General features: G+C 43.8%; 1 protein-coding gene across 1 annotated transcript in view; it reads left to right on the top strand.

Annotated features, from left to right (window-relative positions):
- The window catches only part of CLCN1 (chloride voltage-gated channel 1), a 36,972-nt gene that overhangs the window by 5,912 nt on the left and 15,080 nt on the right, over positions 1 to 15,980 (top strand). Inside the window, exons 2-12 of the mRNA XM_072652487.1 lie at positions 4,658 to 4,787; positions 5,319 to 5,450; positions 5,851 to 5,979; positions 6,229 to 6,362; positions 6,574 to 6,651; positions 7,802 to 7,880; positions 13,376 to 13,501; positions 13,819 to 13,903; positions 14,118 to 14,219; positions 14,656 to 14,740; positions 15,303 to 15,452. Coding sequence (XP_072508588.1) covers positions 4,658 to 4,787; positions 5,319 to 5,450; positions 5,851 to 5,979; positions 6,229 to 6,362; positions 6,574 to 6,651; positions 7,802 to 7,880; positions 13,376 to 13,501; positions 13,819 to 13,903; positions 14,118 to 14,219; positions 14,656 to 14,740; positions 15,303 to 15,452 — 1,230 coding nt within the window. The remainder of the gene's footprint in view (positions 1 to 4,657; positions 4,788 to 5,318; positions 5,451 to 5,850; positions 5,980 to 6,228; positions 6,363 to 6,573; positions 6,652 to 7,801; positions 7,881 to 13,375; positions 13,502 to 13,818; positions 13,904 to 14,117; positions 14,220 to 14,655; positions 14,741 to 15,302; positions 15,453 to 15,980) is intronic.

Here is a 15,980-nt window from a genome sequence, read left to right as displayed (position 1 = left end):
GTTGGAGCAAAGACAGACATAGCCAGAGGGAGGAAGAAATCAGGAGAGGTGGAAGGAACCAACTCAGCTGGGGGAAAGAATTGTGGTGTGGCAAGTAAATATGACTGAATAAGGTAGGTGGAAGAAAGAGAAGAGATAGTAGGAAAGAAAAATGGAAATAGGGCTCAATGAGGAAGACAATATATTAATGAAGGATATTTGGGGAACATGTCAAAAAAAAGAGGAAGCCAACAATGAGAAGTACTTTACTTCATGGGGCATTTTGTTGCCTTGGGATGAAGGGGACTCTTGCAGAAGGGGCAGAAGTTCTAGTGTTCTACCAATAAATTTAAAGATGTTTGAATAGCCACTTTGCGTCCAACAAGAGACTACAATTTAGTGGGAAAGATAAGAAAAGTCTGTTTTAAATATTAGAGAGCAGCACAAGACAGTATAAAATTAAGTGATAAACTGATACCAACTAAAAGTGTAATGGTGTTTTTGAGCTGCCAGAGGCTGCAGGGTTCCACCTAGGTACTAACTGCACAGCTTTATCTTCTGTGAGTCTCAGTTTCCTCATTTATAAAATTGGGATAAACTCCTGCCCCTACTTACCACACTGACACAGTTGTATCAGATGAGATCATGTATAACAATGTGCTTTGTAGACAAAGTGAAGCACTATTTCATTGTCAGCAGTTATCCACAGTGTGGTTGAGCTTCCTTTTGACTTTGAAATTCTGTGATTCTTTGGGTTGAAATGGTCAGAGAAGGCTTCATGGAGAATTGTTTCACTTAAACTGAGGCTCTGAAAGATGTAGCATTTCAGCAAGGAGAACAGCCCAAAGAAAGATTTCTGGGTGGGAAGCATGACATTTCAGGGAAAAGAAGGCACTGGCCTATCCAGGAGTGGCAGTACAAGCTGTTAAGTAGTAAAGCATATCAGAAAAGAGGTGAGGTGACATAAAAGGCCTTGAAAATCAGGCTAGAATTTTGTTTCTCCCTTTCCCTGTCCTTTTCTCTCCTCTTCCTTGGGGTAAAGGGTTAGCGCTAAGCCAAAGGGTACATATTTAGCTCTTTTAATCTCCTCCCATCCAGGGTCTGATGTCAACCCTCCCTCCCTGCTGTACATACCTACTTCCCCCTCAGCCTGGGACCCAGAGGAAATCAAGCATCAGGGCCAAAGAAAGTTAAGCAGCTAGCTTTGGGAAGTGGATTCAGTTTTATCAGCCTTGTCTTTGCTGTCAGAGCCCCAGGTGGAGGAGCAGAAACAGCCACTGCCCCAGTAATTAACTCAATGCAGCGAATAAGATGCCCCTAGGAAGGTCTGTGTCTGTCCAGGACTATGAGCTGAAGTTTCCAAACTCAGTGCCTTTTATTGTGAAACCTGATCTCCTACACCAGGCTCTCAGAACCAGCCCTATGGCCTGAACTGACCCTAGTCCCAGAGGATGAGTGGTTGCAGGAGGAATGTCATAGGATCTATATCCCCTCACCATTGTACAGATGCTTGACACTGAGGTGGTAAGGAGGTTGTTTGCTGAACAACCCCCCTTGGTCCTTCTCTGAAACCTCATAACATCTGCTAGATGGAAGGACCTTTGGAGTAAAGGGTTCCTAGGCTATGGAGATCTTCACTCTCAGCCACCACACGTTAGTTGATCTCTGGTTATCTTACTCTGGGGAAAAGTGGATTGATAGCTGTGGAACTTGTTCCAGTTTTGAGTTATTAATTCACCAGGATCTATAGACACAGAGGGAAGGATGGGAAAGATTAAGTGGAAAAAGGGAAGTGAAAGGGGAAGCGTGAGGGAGGGAAGCATCCATGCACTATCTCTCTTTACCTTGATAGGACAACTGAGGCTGTACACACCAAGACAAAGATAGTATAATTTTATAGGTCAGGATGGTCTGGCAAGATAGGATAGGGAGATAGGGAAAGGTCTTGAAGGATTCTATAGGGAAAGGAGCTGGGGAGATGGCCAATATTTTATTATTATGAATAAAATGTATATAAAAGTATCTAATTAACATGGCTTGATTAGAGCCCAAAGTTTTGTGTATTTTGGACCAGAAAAAAAGACTTGACTCTAACACTCAATGCTTCTTGCCTTGCTGTCCAATCGTTTCAGTCATGTCTGACTACACAGTGATCCCATTTGGGGTTTTCTTGTCAAAGATACTTAAATGACTTGCCACTTCCTTCTTCAGCTCATTTTATAGATGAGGAAATTAAGGCAAGCCGGGTTTAATGACTTGCCCAGCGTCACACAGCTAGTAAGTGTCTGAGGCCAGATTTGAACTCAGAGAGACAAGTCTTCCTGATTCTGGGCCCAGCACTCTATCCCTGCCCGATGCCAAAACAAAAAGAAATTGGGAGGTGGATGACAAAAGAAGAAGAGTGGATAGAAAAAGATGGTGATAGAGGGACAAAGGCAGGGGTAGGAAAGACAGAGTCCAGAGGATGTGGAATAAGTGAAGAGGGAGAAATTAGGAATGAATGAGCAAAGGGTAAGAGTGGAGAGTTAAAGATGGAGGAAAAGTTAGACATAGAGAATAAAAGATGGATAGATGGATGAATGGTAGCCCCAACTACTGATGCCTGCTTTTTGATGGTTGAAGAAGCCTATACTCCTAACCTCTTCTATTTCTGTGAGTGGCTCTATCTCTCTCCATCTGCCTCAATTTAACAAACATTGAGTACCTACCAAGTACAAGGCCCAATCCTAGATGACATGTATCCAAAGACAAAAAAAAAATCAGTCTTTGCCCTCTAAGACAATGACAAACTTTTTTGGTTGTGTACTCTCATCAGTAACCAAAAAAAAAGAAATGATGACTCATCTACAATATATGTATATTTATTTATAAATTATATGCTTTAGCTACTATTCTAATATGTTGACATAAAATGTTCACAGAATAGAAATAGGGTAGAGATAAATAATATTTCAAAGAGTTTTGTTTGATTTCTTTAACTGTACAAAAACATTTTGTTCTCACTGAAAATATTGATTGAATATACATCATTATTTTAGAAGACCTTTTGGTTTAACACTTTGTGATAACAGCAATTCAAAGGTCTGCTTCTACATTCAGTTTATTGATTTTTAATAACTATCATAACTGGAAGAAGATACCTCACAATGATATATAGAGCCAGGAACAGTGGTATATGCCTGTAATTCCATTTGAGGCTGAGGCTGGTGGATCTGTTGAGCTCCAGATTTCTAAGCTGCAGAGGATTAAACCAACTGGGGTCCACCTAAAGTTCAATACTACAATGGTAGCACTCAAGATTGGAGGGCCATCAAGTTGCCTATTGAGGAAGCTAGGTGGTGCAGTGCCTAGTGTGCTGGACCTAGAATCAGGAAGCCCTGAATTCAAATCTATCTCTAGACACTAGCCATATGACCCTGGGCAAGTCACTTAATCTCTGTCTTCCTCAGTTTCCTCAACTGTAAAATGAGCATAATCATACCTACCTGGAAGAGTTGTGAGGATCAAAATAATATTTTTAAAACACAGCACAGTTGCCAGGTACATAATAGGCGCTATATAAATGGTTATTCCCTTTCCCTCTCTAACACCTAACCTCTTCTCCCTACCCAAGGAAAAATGAAGTAGCCCTTCTTGGAAATGGAATAGGTCAAAGCTTCCTGACCCAGCAGTAGTGGGGTCAGACCTATGAGTGGCTGCTATATTTCCAGCCTGGGTGAAATAGAAAGACCCAGTCTTAAGTAAAATAAAAATCTAAAAATAAAATGTGTGTGTGTGTGTGTGTGTGTGTGTGTAGGTACAAATCAAACATACTGTTTCTTAGCTAAATCTAAATACTTATTTTCAATCCCAATTAAGGTAATTAAGGTAAAGTTTTGATAAAAGGAGGAAATTTCCATCATTAGGGAACTGGTCTGTGGTCTCTGAAGGACACATCCCAGGCCCAAAGGGTGACTGTACCAGGTAGGGAGAAGAGAGCTGATGTTGCCCAGGTAGCTCTAATTTCCTAGTTGTGAGTGACCTTCTTACTTGCTTCCAAATTGTCCAATGAGTGTTTATTTTGGGGGGGAGGGGGGCAGGGTATTAGGAGCAGGTTGCAGAGCCAAAAGAGTTCTGTGTATGGTGACCTGAGCACCAAGCCCACAAGTAGTCCCCAAAACCTTGCCTTAACTCTTTCTCTAGCAGTTCCTCTCAGACTGTCCTTGCTGCAGTTTTCTGGTCTATTATAAGCCTCCTTTTTCCCCACTCTCCTGAGGATATGATGTGAGGGGAAAAGAAGAACCTGAGCAAGTCTGGAAAAGCACCTAAGCCCAGTTCGGGGGAGATCAGACTTGTGTGCAGCAGGTACTGCTGCTAGTGTCACAGTAAAGGGGTGAGTCAAGCCCAGACAAGGCTCACCTTTCTGACTGCCTGAGGACCAGTGGGTGGCTGAGTATTAATGTCTGGGATGGACACTGGCAGGGAAAGGAGAGCCCAGAGCTGGGCAAGGGTTGTCATTGTACTCAACCACTCTGCAGCTCTCTACACTTCTAATTCCTGACAATGCCCCAAACAAATGGATTATCTTGGGTACTTAGGGGATGTTTTAAGGACCATTGCTCTAGGAACACACATACTCACTTTCCCTTTTCTTGGGTGAAGAGCAAAAACTAATTTGCTTCTTTCCTTTCTTACCTAGATCTATGGCCACCACCCAGAACAACCCTTGGATTTCTCTAGCAGGGAAAAGAACATGGCAAGTCCAGGGCAGAAGGCCCCCAGCTCTGCCATGGACGGCAGTGAGGAAGATCACCATTCCAAATGCCAAGGTAGTAGGGACTGGGGCAGAAGGGATTTGGGGAGCAATGGAGGTACAGAAATCAGGGGCAAGTTAGTCATCTGCCTAAGAAGTGTCATAAACCAGGATTAGAATCTAGGTTTCTTGACAGAAAACTCAGAGCTTTTCCCACGGCAACATAAAAATAGCTATCATTTATATAGTGCCTACTATGTGGCAGGTACTTTATAACCATTGTCCCCTTATATTTTTATGATCATTATTTGATCCTCACAACAACCCTGGGAAGTAAATGCTGTTCTTATCTTCATTTTGCAGTTGTAGAAACTGAGGCAAACAGAGGTTAAGCAACTTGACTAAAGTCAGATAGCTAGTAAGTTTCAGAGGGTGGAAATGAACTCAGGTCTCCTTAACTCCAGACCCAATTCTTTATCCACTGCACCACCAATAAGATACCATCAAAGAGAGAGAATGATACTAAACACAAAATGTAGGAGGGCCCCTTGGGACTCTTCCAATTGTCTATTTGAAGCTGGCCCACCTTGATCTTCCTCTTCCTCAGACTGTGCCCATCGAATGGGACAAATCGTGCGAAGGAAATTGGGAGAGGACTGGATCTTCCTGGTATTGCTAGGATTGGTTATGGCACTGGTTAGCTGGAGCATGGACTATGTCAGTGCCAAGAGTCTGCTGGGTATGTCTGATCCCTTGACCACAACATTCTAGGCCTTGACCCCCAATTCTCTCAGTTCCCAGTTGCTAGTGGATCCTAAGTCCGTTTCTGGGACTTACCTGTTCTTCTGTTCCCCTAATTTATGGGGATAAGATAATTCTAAGATTACTTCCAGCTCTAATTTTCTATGATTCTTCATGTGTTTCTTGGGTCTCTGATCCAAGATGGGCTTATATCATGGGTGAGGGGCAGAATGCCACAAAATGAGGGTCCAGCCCTGCCCTCTTTTTGTCTCTTTAAGTCCCTGAAATTCTGTCCTCATCAGTATTCTCTTGAGCTGTGGTTACCTTTTTGTCTGTCAATCTATCTGTATTTATTTTTTCTGTTCTCCATGTCTGATTGTTTGCCTATACTTCCGCAGCCTACAAGTGGACATACAAGCAGATGAAGCCCAACCTTGCCCTTCAGTACCTGGCTTGGGTCACGTTCCCACTCACCCTCATCCTCTTCAGTGCCCTCTTTTGCCACCTCATTGCCCCACAGGCTGTTGGTGAGATCATCACACTAGACTCCCAAAATTTCCACCCCACTAATCTGTAGAACTCTTTCTTCTCCCCATTCCTGAAAGCTCATTCCTCAGTTTCCTTGAATCTACTGTTGACTCTTTCCCTTCCATTTCCTACTAGCTTCCACTGGTCCCTCATGACTAGACTCTCCTACCCTTCTCCTGGCTAGCATATCCCTTTCAGATCTCAGGGTCAGCCTTAAGCTTGTCAGCCTTGTCGTTCTCCATGTATAGGCTCTGGGATCCCTGAGATGAAGACCATTCTTCGTGGGGTAGTTCTAAAGGAATATCTCACTCTTAAGGCCTTGGTGGCCAAAGTCGTTGCACTGACTGCTGGTCTAGGAAGTGGCATCCCTGTGGGCAAAGAGGTAGGCACAATTGATAGTAGGGTAAGACTACGGGAGAGCTGGGAGGGAGTGACAGAGAGGTAAAAAGGACCTACCTGGAGTAGTGTCATGAGGACATGAGGTATAATGAGAAACATGGGGAACAAGCTAAACTAGGAATTCATAGGCACTGGATAGCTGTCCGACATTAACTTCTGATCCTCTTTCTCTCTCCCTCATGATTCTCCTCTAGGGTCCATTTGTGCACATTGCCAGCATCTGTGCTGCTGTTTTAAGCAAGTTTATGTCTATGTTCTGTGGTGTGTATGAGGTAAGGACTGGGAGGTAGATTGAAGAAGAGGCCAGCCTGGGAAAGGGGAGTTGGGCTAGCTGCTATAATGGAGCCAGATTCCTATTGGGGGGAGGGGAAGGGAAGCATCGCCTTTGCTCTGGGCTGGCCATGATGCTAGGTGAGGTATTGAGGGGAGGGAGGGGCAATGCACTAACCCAGGCTTTAACCCTTAAAATCCGTGGACCTTTGAACCATCATATCCTCCCTCTGCCCTGGTCTGTACCTGTTCCCATACCTGTTCTGTCTTTTCTTGTGACTCCTTGCCATGTCACTTCCCAACAATCTCTTTTTCTTCCATATATTGTCCCTCTGTGCTGCCCCTTCACATCTCCATCTTCTCTCCTGTGCTGATCCCACCCTTTTATGTACCCTCCCCTATGTTGGTCCCTCTCCCCTCTCCTGCCCCATCCCGCCTGCTTCTCTGTTGCAGACCGTGCCTGAGCAGCTTGATCTCCTGGTGTCAGCCTGTGCGGTGGGCGTGGGATGCTGCTTTGCGGCCCCCATTGGAGGCAAGTTTTACTTCCTCCCTTACCCTGATTGCATTGCTTGAGCAAGATTTGGGGGTGGTAGAAGGGGTGTGGCTTTAGGGGCAAGGTATAGAGGATGGCCTTGATTTCCGTAGCAGGAGATGGGGTAAGGACAGGGGTTAGCCATTCAGAGAGTAAACATGGACCTCCAGCCAGGCATCAGCACTTCCTACCAAGGAGAGTATTTCCTAAGGAGCATTGGGAAATGGCTTCCTATTTCTCATAACCCCGAGGATGCTGGCTCTATCTGAAGTCACTCCATGTCTCTCTCTAATGTTAATTCCTGTTCTGGCTGGTTTCTCTGAGTGAAGCTGGTGTTATTAGAGATTGACTACCTTGTCTGTCTAGGCTCTCTGAACTTTTACATCTTTTCCTGTTTCTGGAGGAATGCTATGAGAGGTCATTTCCTGTTTGTCACATTTGCTGATTTTTTTCCCATCTGGAGCAGTAAGGTTTCAGGGGTCATAGAGACTGATGGGGTCACTATAACCAGCCTCAGCCCCATGACTCAGGCCTCTCACTCTGCCCTGTTTTCTGTCTCTCTCTATCCATCACTCTCTCATCTCTTCTATCCGTTCCTTTACCTGTCTCTTCCCCAGTAGCAGCCATACTATTACGCTGACATCCTGACGGTGGGCTGTGCCGTGGGAGTTGGCTGTTGCTTTGGGACGCCGCTTGGAGGCAAGTGATTTCTGACATACTGACCAATTCCCCCATTCCCTTTCTAACCTGAGTTTCCAACTTCCTTTCCGCTCTTCTCTCCCTACTAGTGTTAGGAAATTATATGTATATATGGGTGTGGGTATGAATGGGGGGGGAGGGAGGTATAAGTATGTGTATATACACTGTATGTGACATATAATATGTGTAGTATATGCATAGCTAAAGCTATATATTGTGTGAACACACTAGAAGTTGGCAGGACCAAAGACTCCGCACATATCCTTCCTGCAGGGTACCCCTGTCCCAATTCCCCTAGTCCTGCCCCATTCTGCCCTTTAAAAGTCAACAATTCCATCCCCCTGCTTCTAGCCATAATAATTATTCTTAGTACTGCTATTATATTACTTATCCTCTAGGGAAATTTGCCAGCTTTTTAATGACTCACACCCTCTTGCTAACAGGAAGTTCCTCTTTCTACCCAACCTCAGTTCCTTTTTGCTGCAATATAAATCTTGTTTTGTCATCAGTAGCCAGGGAAAAGCAGCTGGTCATCAGCCTCTTTATCAACCTTTTAAACACACAAAGCCAGAAATGCAGCGTTCCATTAGGTTCTCAGATACCCAGAATCATCATCTTTTCTTATTTTCAAATATAGACCCTGGTTTCTTTGGTCCTTGTCTAGATATTTCTTTTCATCCTCTGACATTTTCACCAATAACACTCCGGAACAAAGATGGATTTTCCTACCCTATTATTTTGGACAAATGTTCTTTAAACTGGTGGGCAAGAAGGGGAGTCGCCCAAACTGGTGTTTTATGTTCCTGCCCAGACTTCTGCTCTGGCTTCCTGTGCAGCAAGGAATTAGTATTGGGATGCTAGGATTGGACCAAGTAACTTAGCTCTTTTCTTGGAACCTCCCAAATTGCTTTGCATTTTGTTTTGACAATTTCAGAATTTAGGTGGTCTTTGCTGAAGTAATTGAGTCATCTTAGATGAAGGATGAAAGGTAAGTGGGAGTTCCAGAGCTGAGGTTAGCTCTCTTCCCACCTATTAGGCAAGCAAAACTCCTCCACATTTTCTTTATAATGAGTAACAGATTAATCAGTGAGGCCCAGAAAAAGAAGTATTTGTACTAGTTTGCCCAGTATACACACTTAGTAGTAACCAGAACCAAAGCCATCCCATTGGACAAGGGGATAGACTTTATTAATAAAATTACTTAGACTTTATTAGACTGAACATTGCTTTGGAAAATATTCTTTCCAGTAATATTTTTACTTGTAATTTTAAAGAAGAGAGGACAGAGCTGCAAGACGGTGATAAAACAATACTAAGTTGGAGGAACAAAACAGTGGAGAAAAAAAAGATATCTATTCCCTGAGGATGAGGCATTGGACTAAGTGAATCTCTAAGGTCCCTTCCAGCTCTCACATTGTATGTCTAAAATGTCAGCAGCATGAGGCATCTTTTCCATTATGCAAATGAAATCAGTGCTTTCAGTCAAGGAGCCAATATTCCCAAGGTTAAGATGACTAAGATGACCTGGATCAGGAGAGGAATGCTAAAGACAAAAGATTCAAGAGACTGACAAGTATGTATGTGTTTGTGTGTGTGTGTATACATATTTGTCTGTAGGTCATGTCATTATTCCATTACAATTCTAATTCATTCTGATCCATTTGATCTTGGGTCACATTCCAATGACTCAAATGCCAATGCTCCTTCCACCATACCAGATTACTTTGTTACAATCCTATTGTGTTACTTGAGAAGGGGTAATACATGAAGACTGTCCTCTTCACAAAAAAATATTCTCTAGGCACACTGGAAGCAATGTTAAAGAACGAATAAAGGCTCATATGGGAATAATAGGATATGAAACACCAGGCAAGTACAAAGATACATTCCATGAATCTGTGTGTCCCTCCCAGGGCCTACAGTCTTTTGTATGCTTTTTTTTCCTGGTTCAGATTCATGATTTTATCAGTGTAGGGAACTTCTTTCAAGAAAAATCTTTCTAGCAATGCAAATCTGGGACTTTTCTGCTAACTTATGGTCCTAGAGAATTGTCTGGAAGACACAGAGATGCCCCAGGCCCCACAGCAAGTGTGTGTCACAGGTGAACCTGGATCTTCTTTGCTCTGAAACTGTGTTTCTGTCCACTATATATCATGTTGCCTCTTATAGTCCTTTGTACATGGTAGGGCCTGAATAAATGATTATTGGATCAGATTTGTCATACTAAAAACAAAATTTTATACTAAAGGGGACTGTTTAATGTCCAGAGGGGACAAATTCATTAATTAAGGTTCTATTTGCTTTTCTGTTGTCAGCTTCAATCACTGTAGTCATTAGTGTCTATCAGTAAATCCGAATTTCCATTAAGTCCCTCAGAATTCAACACTCCTGTTATACCCATAGGAGCCTTATTCAACTTTTAGCTATCTACTAGGCCTAAAGAATATTTTTGGAATGGAGTTTGTTGGTTTGTTTAAGTGGTTTTCTTTTAAGTGTTAAATCAGCTGAATTCCTATGAAACAAAGAGATTTGCCTTTGAACAAGAACTCTTAATTTCAGCATAAGGATCCCTCCCTCTATCTTTCTCCTCCCCCACTGGAATGAGCAAAGAATGCTCTTTTCCTTCCTGTAGATTAGTACATGGCAAAGACCCAGCCCATGGGGAGATACAGACTGCAGTAAGCTATTCCTAGCCTCGGATATTGGAGGCATCCAACTGTCAACTTTGAGAAGCATGCTAAGGTGCCTCATGGTCCTAGCATAAACACAGATACAGATGATATCACTAATGCTCTAAGGAGAAAAAAATCAGACTTAGAACACACACATACGCACACGCACACACACACACACACACACGCAAGATATGTCATCTGTTGAGTTCTTAGATAAAAAAATGGGGGAAAAGTGGCCAGATAATCCCAAATGGTGAGTGATTCCCAAATCATTTCCTGTTTGTTATGCTTTGGGAGCTCATTTCTAATTATAATCAGGTTAGGTTAATGTTAAACTTAGTTTTCATGTCCTGAATGAATACACTGATTGACAGCAGGGGAAGTGTCCGAGAAGTGAGCTGAGGCAAAGGGTGCCATCCAGGGTGGCTTATTGGCCAGATACGACCAAGGAATCAGTCAGTCTACAGCTGGACCGTCAAAAGTGGGCCATCCTTTGTTGCCAATAAAGGAAAGAAGAGGAACTTGCTTCATCTGATTTCTCAAGATATCACTGTGACTAAATGTCTTAGGATCACAGGAAATTTTGACTTGGGAGGGATCTCAGAGACCCTCTAGTCCAACCCTCTCATTTTACAGATGAGGAAACTGAGGCCCAAGGTGGCTGAGAGACTTATCCATGGACCTAGAATTTCCAAGTGACAGAGGCAGAATTTCAGATCAGCTCTTCCCAACACCCTATCTACTTTGCCATAAACATTGCTATCTATACCGTGGTAGACCACTGACCTGCCTGAAAACTAGCATTTCTACTCTTAGACTCAATAGACTTTTCAGGCTGCAACAGACCTTACAGAGGTAACCCTCCCCTCTTGCAGATGAGGAAAATGAGGCCTAGAGAGGGAAACTTGGGCAAAGAGTAATTCACCCCTCATCACAGAGATAAGTAAACAGCAGAATCAGGACTTGATCTTGGGTCACAGTCCAATGACTCAAATGCCAATGCTCCTTCCACTATAACCAATTACTTTGTTAAAATCCTATTGTGTTACTTGAGAAAGGGTAATACATGAAGACTCTGTCCTCTTCACAAAAATTATTTGTTAAGCGGTCACCTGTCAAAGCCAGGTAAACTGAGGAAAACTTGATGAAATGAGAGGAAGTAGGCAGGGGGACAAAAGAGGAATAAATGGTTAAAAAGTAATTGGTATTACTTGAAGAAACTAGGCCAAGTAGGGGCCTTGGGGAGTTGCTACCTAGGCACTGCTTACCAGTATGGGGGTAAAAAGCAGGATGTTTTGTAGTTCTTGTTTTGGAAGTGCTTTAGAGTTTACTAAACATACTATATTGTCTTCCTCTTTTAGACTGCCTTCTGAATCACAAGTTTTTCTAGATCTAGTCGTGTTTCCCACCCACCCTGTTTGTCTAGGGTCTCAGTTCTCAGTTTTGATAAAGATGAAGTTAAAAAGCAAAACAAACACTGAAAAGGCCCCTTTGGTGTCTCTGTTATGAGTTTGTTCTCAATTCATCTCATCAAGGGCCAGCATCTTCTTTCATCTTTGCTGTTTATAGATTAAAAAAAAATCCTGTCAGCTTCTATAAATTGCATCTTATACCAGCATCATCATCTTCTCTTACGTTTTCCCTACCAACCCTTGTGTTTCCTTTGTTTTTTGCTCCTGTCTCCACTCTTGCTAGTATTCCTAACCTGAAATTAGATAACTAACTTTTGTCCTATGAGCCCCACCTTTCTTTGGCACAGGCATGGGCTTGTTTCTGTGGTATCCACCTCTCCCATACTCCTTTGACCCTGGACTTCCCTGCTGAAGAGCTTTTTCAGCTAATTCTTGAATTTGTTTTTCCTTCCTTTTCTCTCCTCTTCTTCCCTCTCCACCCTTCTTCTCCCTTTTCTACCTCACCCTTTCCTCTCCCTTTTCCTTCCCTCCTTTTCTCTCCTCTCACCTCCCCTCACCTCTTCCCTCACCTGTTTCTCTTTTTCATTCCTCTCCTCTCCTCCATGTCCTTTATTCAGAATCTGGAACTTGAACTATCTGATCGTCTTAAATAAAACCCTCTTCATGTTTATATATATACAAAAGAAGGATATTCCTAATTATTTCATCAAACTTCTGCCCTAGACAGTTGCCCTCCTGGTACTTTGAGTCTTGTGCCTAGTGACTGACTTTAGTAGAATGCCCATAACTCTGGTACTCTGGCTTCATAATTCTGTTCAGGGCATGTGTATATCTCAAAGAACCTTACCACTTCCCTGGATCTAGCGGTTTCTCTCAGACTAACATGGAAGTCCCAAGGTTGGGGGAAGGGGGTAGATTGATTGAGAAAATTCTCATTCCCTCACAAGCACCATTTCTTCCTTCCTCATCACCCCCACTGCATTCAGAAGCATAAGTAGGACATTTTTTTGTGAGAAATAATATGGACAATGTAACAGAACTGGGGAGAAAGTGTTGGTTACCTTTAAATAAGTGAGTGGCCCCTAGTACCTGAGTCCTGAGTGTGGTCATGGCCACACTGTATGTGTGCCTTCCATCCTTCCTGAGTGTTGAAGGATGGGATCCACAGCTGTTATTACCCTCATATTTTGCTCACACCAGTCCTCCATTTTGGGTAGAACCATGGTTGCGATTTGTGGAATTTATGCATGGCTTGCCATAAAGCTAGGAAGACCAGGGTTGAGAGAGACTGCTGATCCCTCCTCCTTCCTCAATATCCACATTTACAGCAGAAAATCCTTCCAGCTCTGGGTTGAGGTTGTCAGATTGTTTTTGCCCTGGTCTGACACTGGACCCCATGACTCAACAGGAGTGCTGTTTAGCATTGAAGTTACTTCCACCTATTTTGCTGTCCGAAATTACTGGCGAGGATTCTTTGCGGCTACATTCAGTGCCTTTGTCTTCCGTGTCCTGGCAGTATGGAACAAAGATGCTGGTAAAAGGGGTGAGGGGAGGGTGGCAGGTCTGTGGGAGTGGTGTATAGAATATGGGTGCTAACAATGGGGGGGGTGGTCAGGGGAGGCTTGGGAGGCATCTAGGTGGGACAGATATGTTGGTAATCATGGGGGAAAGAACAAAGAATTCATACATTAGGAAAATAAGGGCAAGGTGATGAGAAGAGGAGATAAGGACCTAGAGATTAGTGTGAAGGAGACATAAAGGAATTGGGAAGTGCCTTATACTTACACTGACTATCTTCCTCTCTCCATTTTTGTATCGTCTCTCCCTCTCCCTCTCCCCGTTGCCCTACAGTTACCATCACAGCCCTATTCAGAACCAACTTCCGAATGGATTTTCCCTTTGACCTACAAGAGCTTCCTGCTTTTGCCATCATTGGGTCAGTGTGGCTAATTGGAGAAGGGGGTGAAAGGGATTTAGTGTGGGCATAAACTGAGAAGGAGGCAGGTCCCTACAGGAGGAAGGGAGGGCCCTGGTAGGGAGGGCCTTGAGAGGGAAGTCTGATGCCTCTTCCTTTTGGAGGGGGGGTAGTATTGTAATCCTTTGATCCTTTTAGTCAGGTTTCATCTACTTAATTTCATGTCTCCTCCCAGGATCTGCTGTGGGTTCTTGGGTGCTGTGTTTGTCTATCTGCATCGACAGGTTATGCTGGGAGTCCGAAGGCATAAGGCTCTCAGCCGGTTCCTTGCTAAGCAGTGAGTCACTGATCTCTAAAGGCCCACCTTCTAACCGTATTCATTTTCTGCCACTCTTTGCCCCCTACTAAAAGCCACTCCTTCAGTGTCTCTGGAGGGCATTATACACTTCCTCAGCAGGACTTGGACTTCTATCCAGGAAGAAACTTGATATTTCAGGGTTGAGGGAGGGAGGGAGGAGGGAGGAGGGGCAGAACTAAGGGACATTTCTCTCTTTCCCAGTCCAGTTCCTGTAAAACCAACCTCTGTCCCTTTTGAAGGCAGTCATTTGGGGGAGGAGAAAAACTCTTTGGTCAGGGAATTGTGACTGTAGGCAATAACCATTTGTAATGCAGACCCTCCCAAATCAAGCTCTATGATTTGGGGTAAGGTGGAGGAATGGGTTCTTGGGAGGGGACTGGGTTGGGGGCAAGTGTCAGTTCTATTTCCCTTGCAGCCGCCTGCTGTACCCAGGGATTGTCACTTTCATCATTGCCACATTCACCTTCCCCCCTGGAATAGGCCAGTTCATGGCTGGAGAGGTCAGCTATAGGGAAACTGGGGGAGGGTCTCTAAAGCCAGCCAAGCATATGCCAGCATTAGGGACTCAGGCTGTAGCTATTCCTTTTCTCTTGGGGGAAGCTAGGTGGAGCAGGGGATAGAGCACCAGTGAAGGAGTCAGGAGGACCTGAGTTAAAATCTCATCTCAGACACTTGACACTCACTAGCTGTGTGACCTTGGGCAAGTCACTTAACCCCAAAGTCATCCTGATGAATATCTGGTCACTGGATTCAGATGGGTCTGGAGGAGAAGTGAGACTGGTGACCTACACAGCCCTTCCTCACTCAAAACAAAGTCAAGTGCAAGTCATGTCGTTATTTCTCTGATGGCATGGTCTTCTTTGGCAACGAAGAACGAACATACATTCCTTTTCTCAGGGGGTTCCTGGACATTCATTCCAGTCACTGCCCAAGGGAGAGTCTTGCCTTGATCCTGAGTAAAAAGCGGGTTAGCTCCCTGGGAGGAGATGGTGACTTTTCTGAGAAAGAGGCTAAGTTTTTGGAGACCCCCTCCCCCATGTAACTCTCCCCCTTCATTAATAGCTTATGCCCCGAGAAGCCATCAGTTCTTTGTTTGACAATTACACATGGGTGAAACATGCAGGTGACCCCCAAAGCCTGGGCTCCTCAGCTGTTTGGATCCACCCCCAGGTCAGCGTCATCATAGTCATCCTCCTCTTCTTTATCATGAAGGTATTATTCCTTTACTCTTCTAACCCTCCTGATCACCCAACCCTCTACTCATACCCAGTGTGGAATCCCAGAGATGTGGGGGTAGGAGCAGGATGAAGGATGGGAGTTCAATCTGATTCTCCCACCTTCCTGAAAAGACAGAATGTCACAAAAGTAAGGACTTTTGCTGACCTCTAAGGAGTGAACCATTGTCAAGGGAAATGGTTCCCTTGGAGGCACACTGTAAAGTACAGTTTGCTGCTTAGCAAATCAAATATAAAATCTAAGTTGGTCATATGATCATCCACAAAGTCATTCAGATTGTTTATAGCTTAGAGCTTGTTTCATGAAGTGTAGAACAGGTGTGGACAAAGGTAGACCCAAAGGCTTCAAGCAGCTTTCTTGTAATGAACATTCTGGGTTTAAGGGAAACTTGAGGACTTAGATCAGTCTTGAGGCAATGGGGAAGGAAAAGGAACTCTGGTCCTCTTATGCTTTCTCCCAGTTCAGTTCCTGATTGACTCTGAAGAATATAGTCACTTTAACTAA

Source organism: Notamacropus eugenii, chromosome 3, assembly GCF_028372415.1.
Source record: "Notamacropus eugenii isolate mMacEug1 chromosome 3, mMacEug1.pri_v2, whole genome shotgun sequence".
Classification (NCBI taxonomy): domain Eukaryota; kingdom Metazoa; phylum Chordata; class Mammalia; order Diprotodontia; family Macropodidae; genus Notamacropus; species Notamacropus eugenii.
The sequence above is the reverse complement of the archived record's forward strand: the minus strand, read 5'-3'. Positions and strand labels throughout refer to the sequence as shown.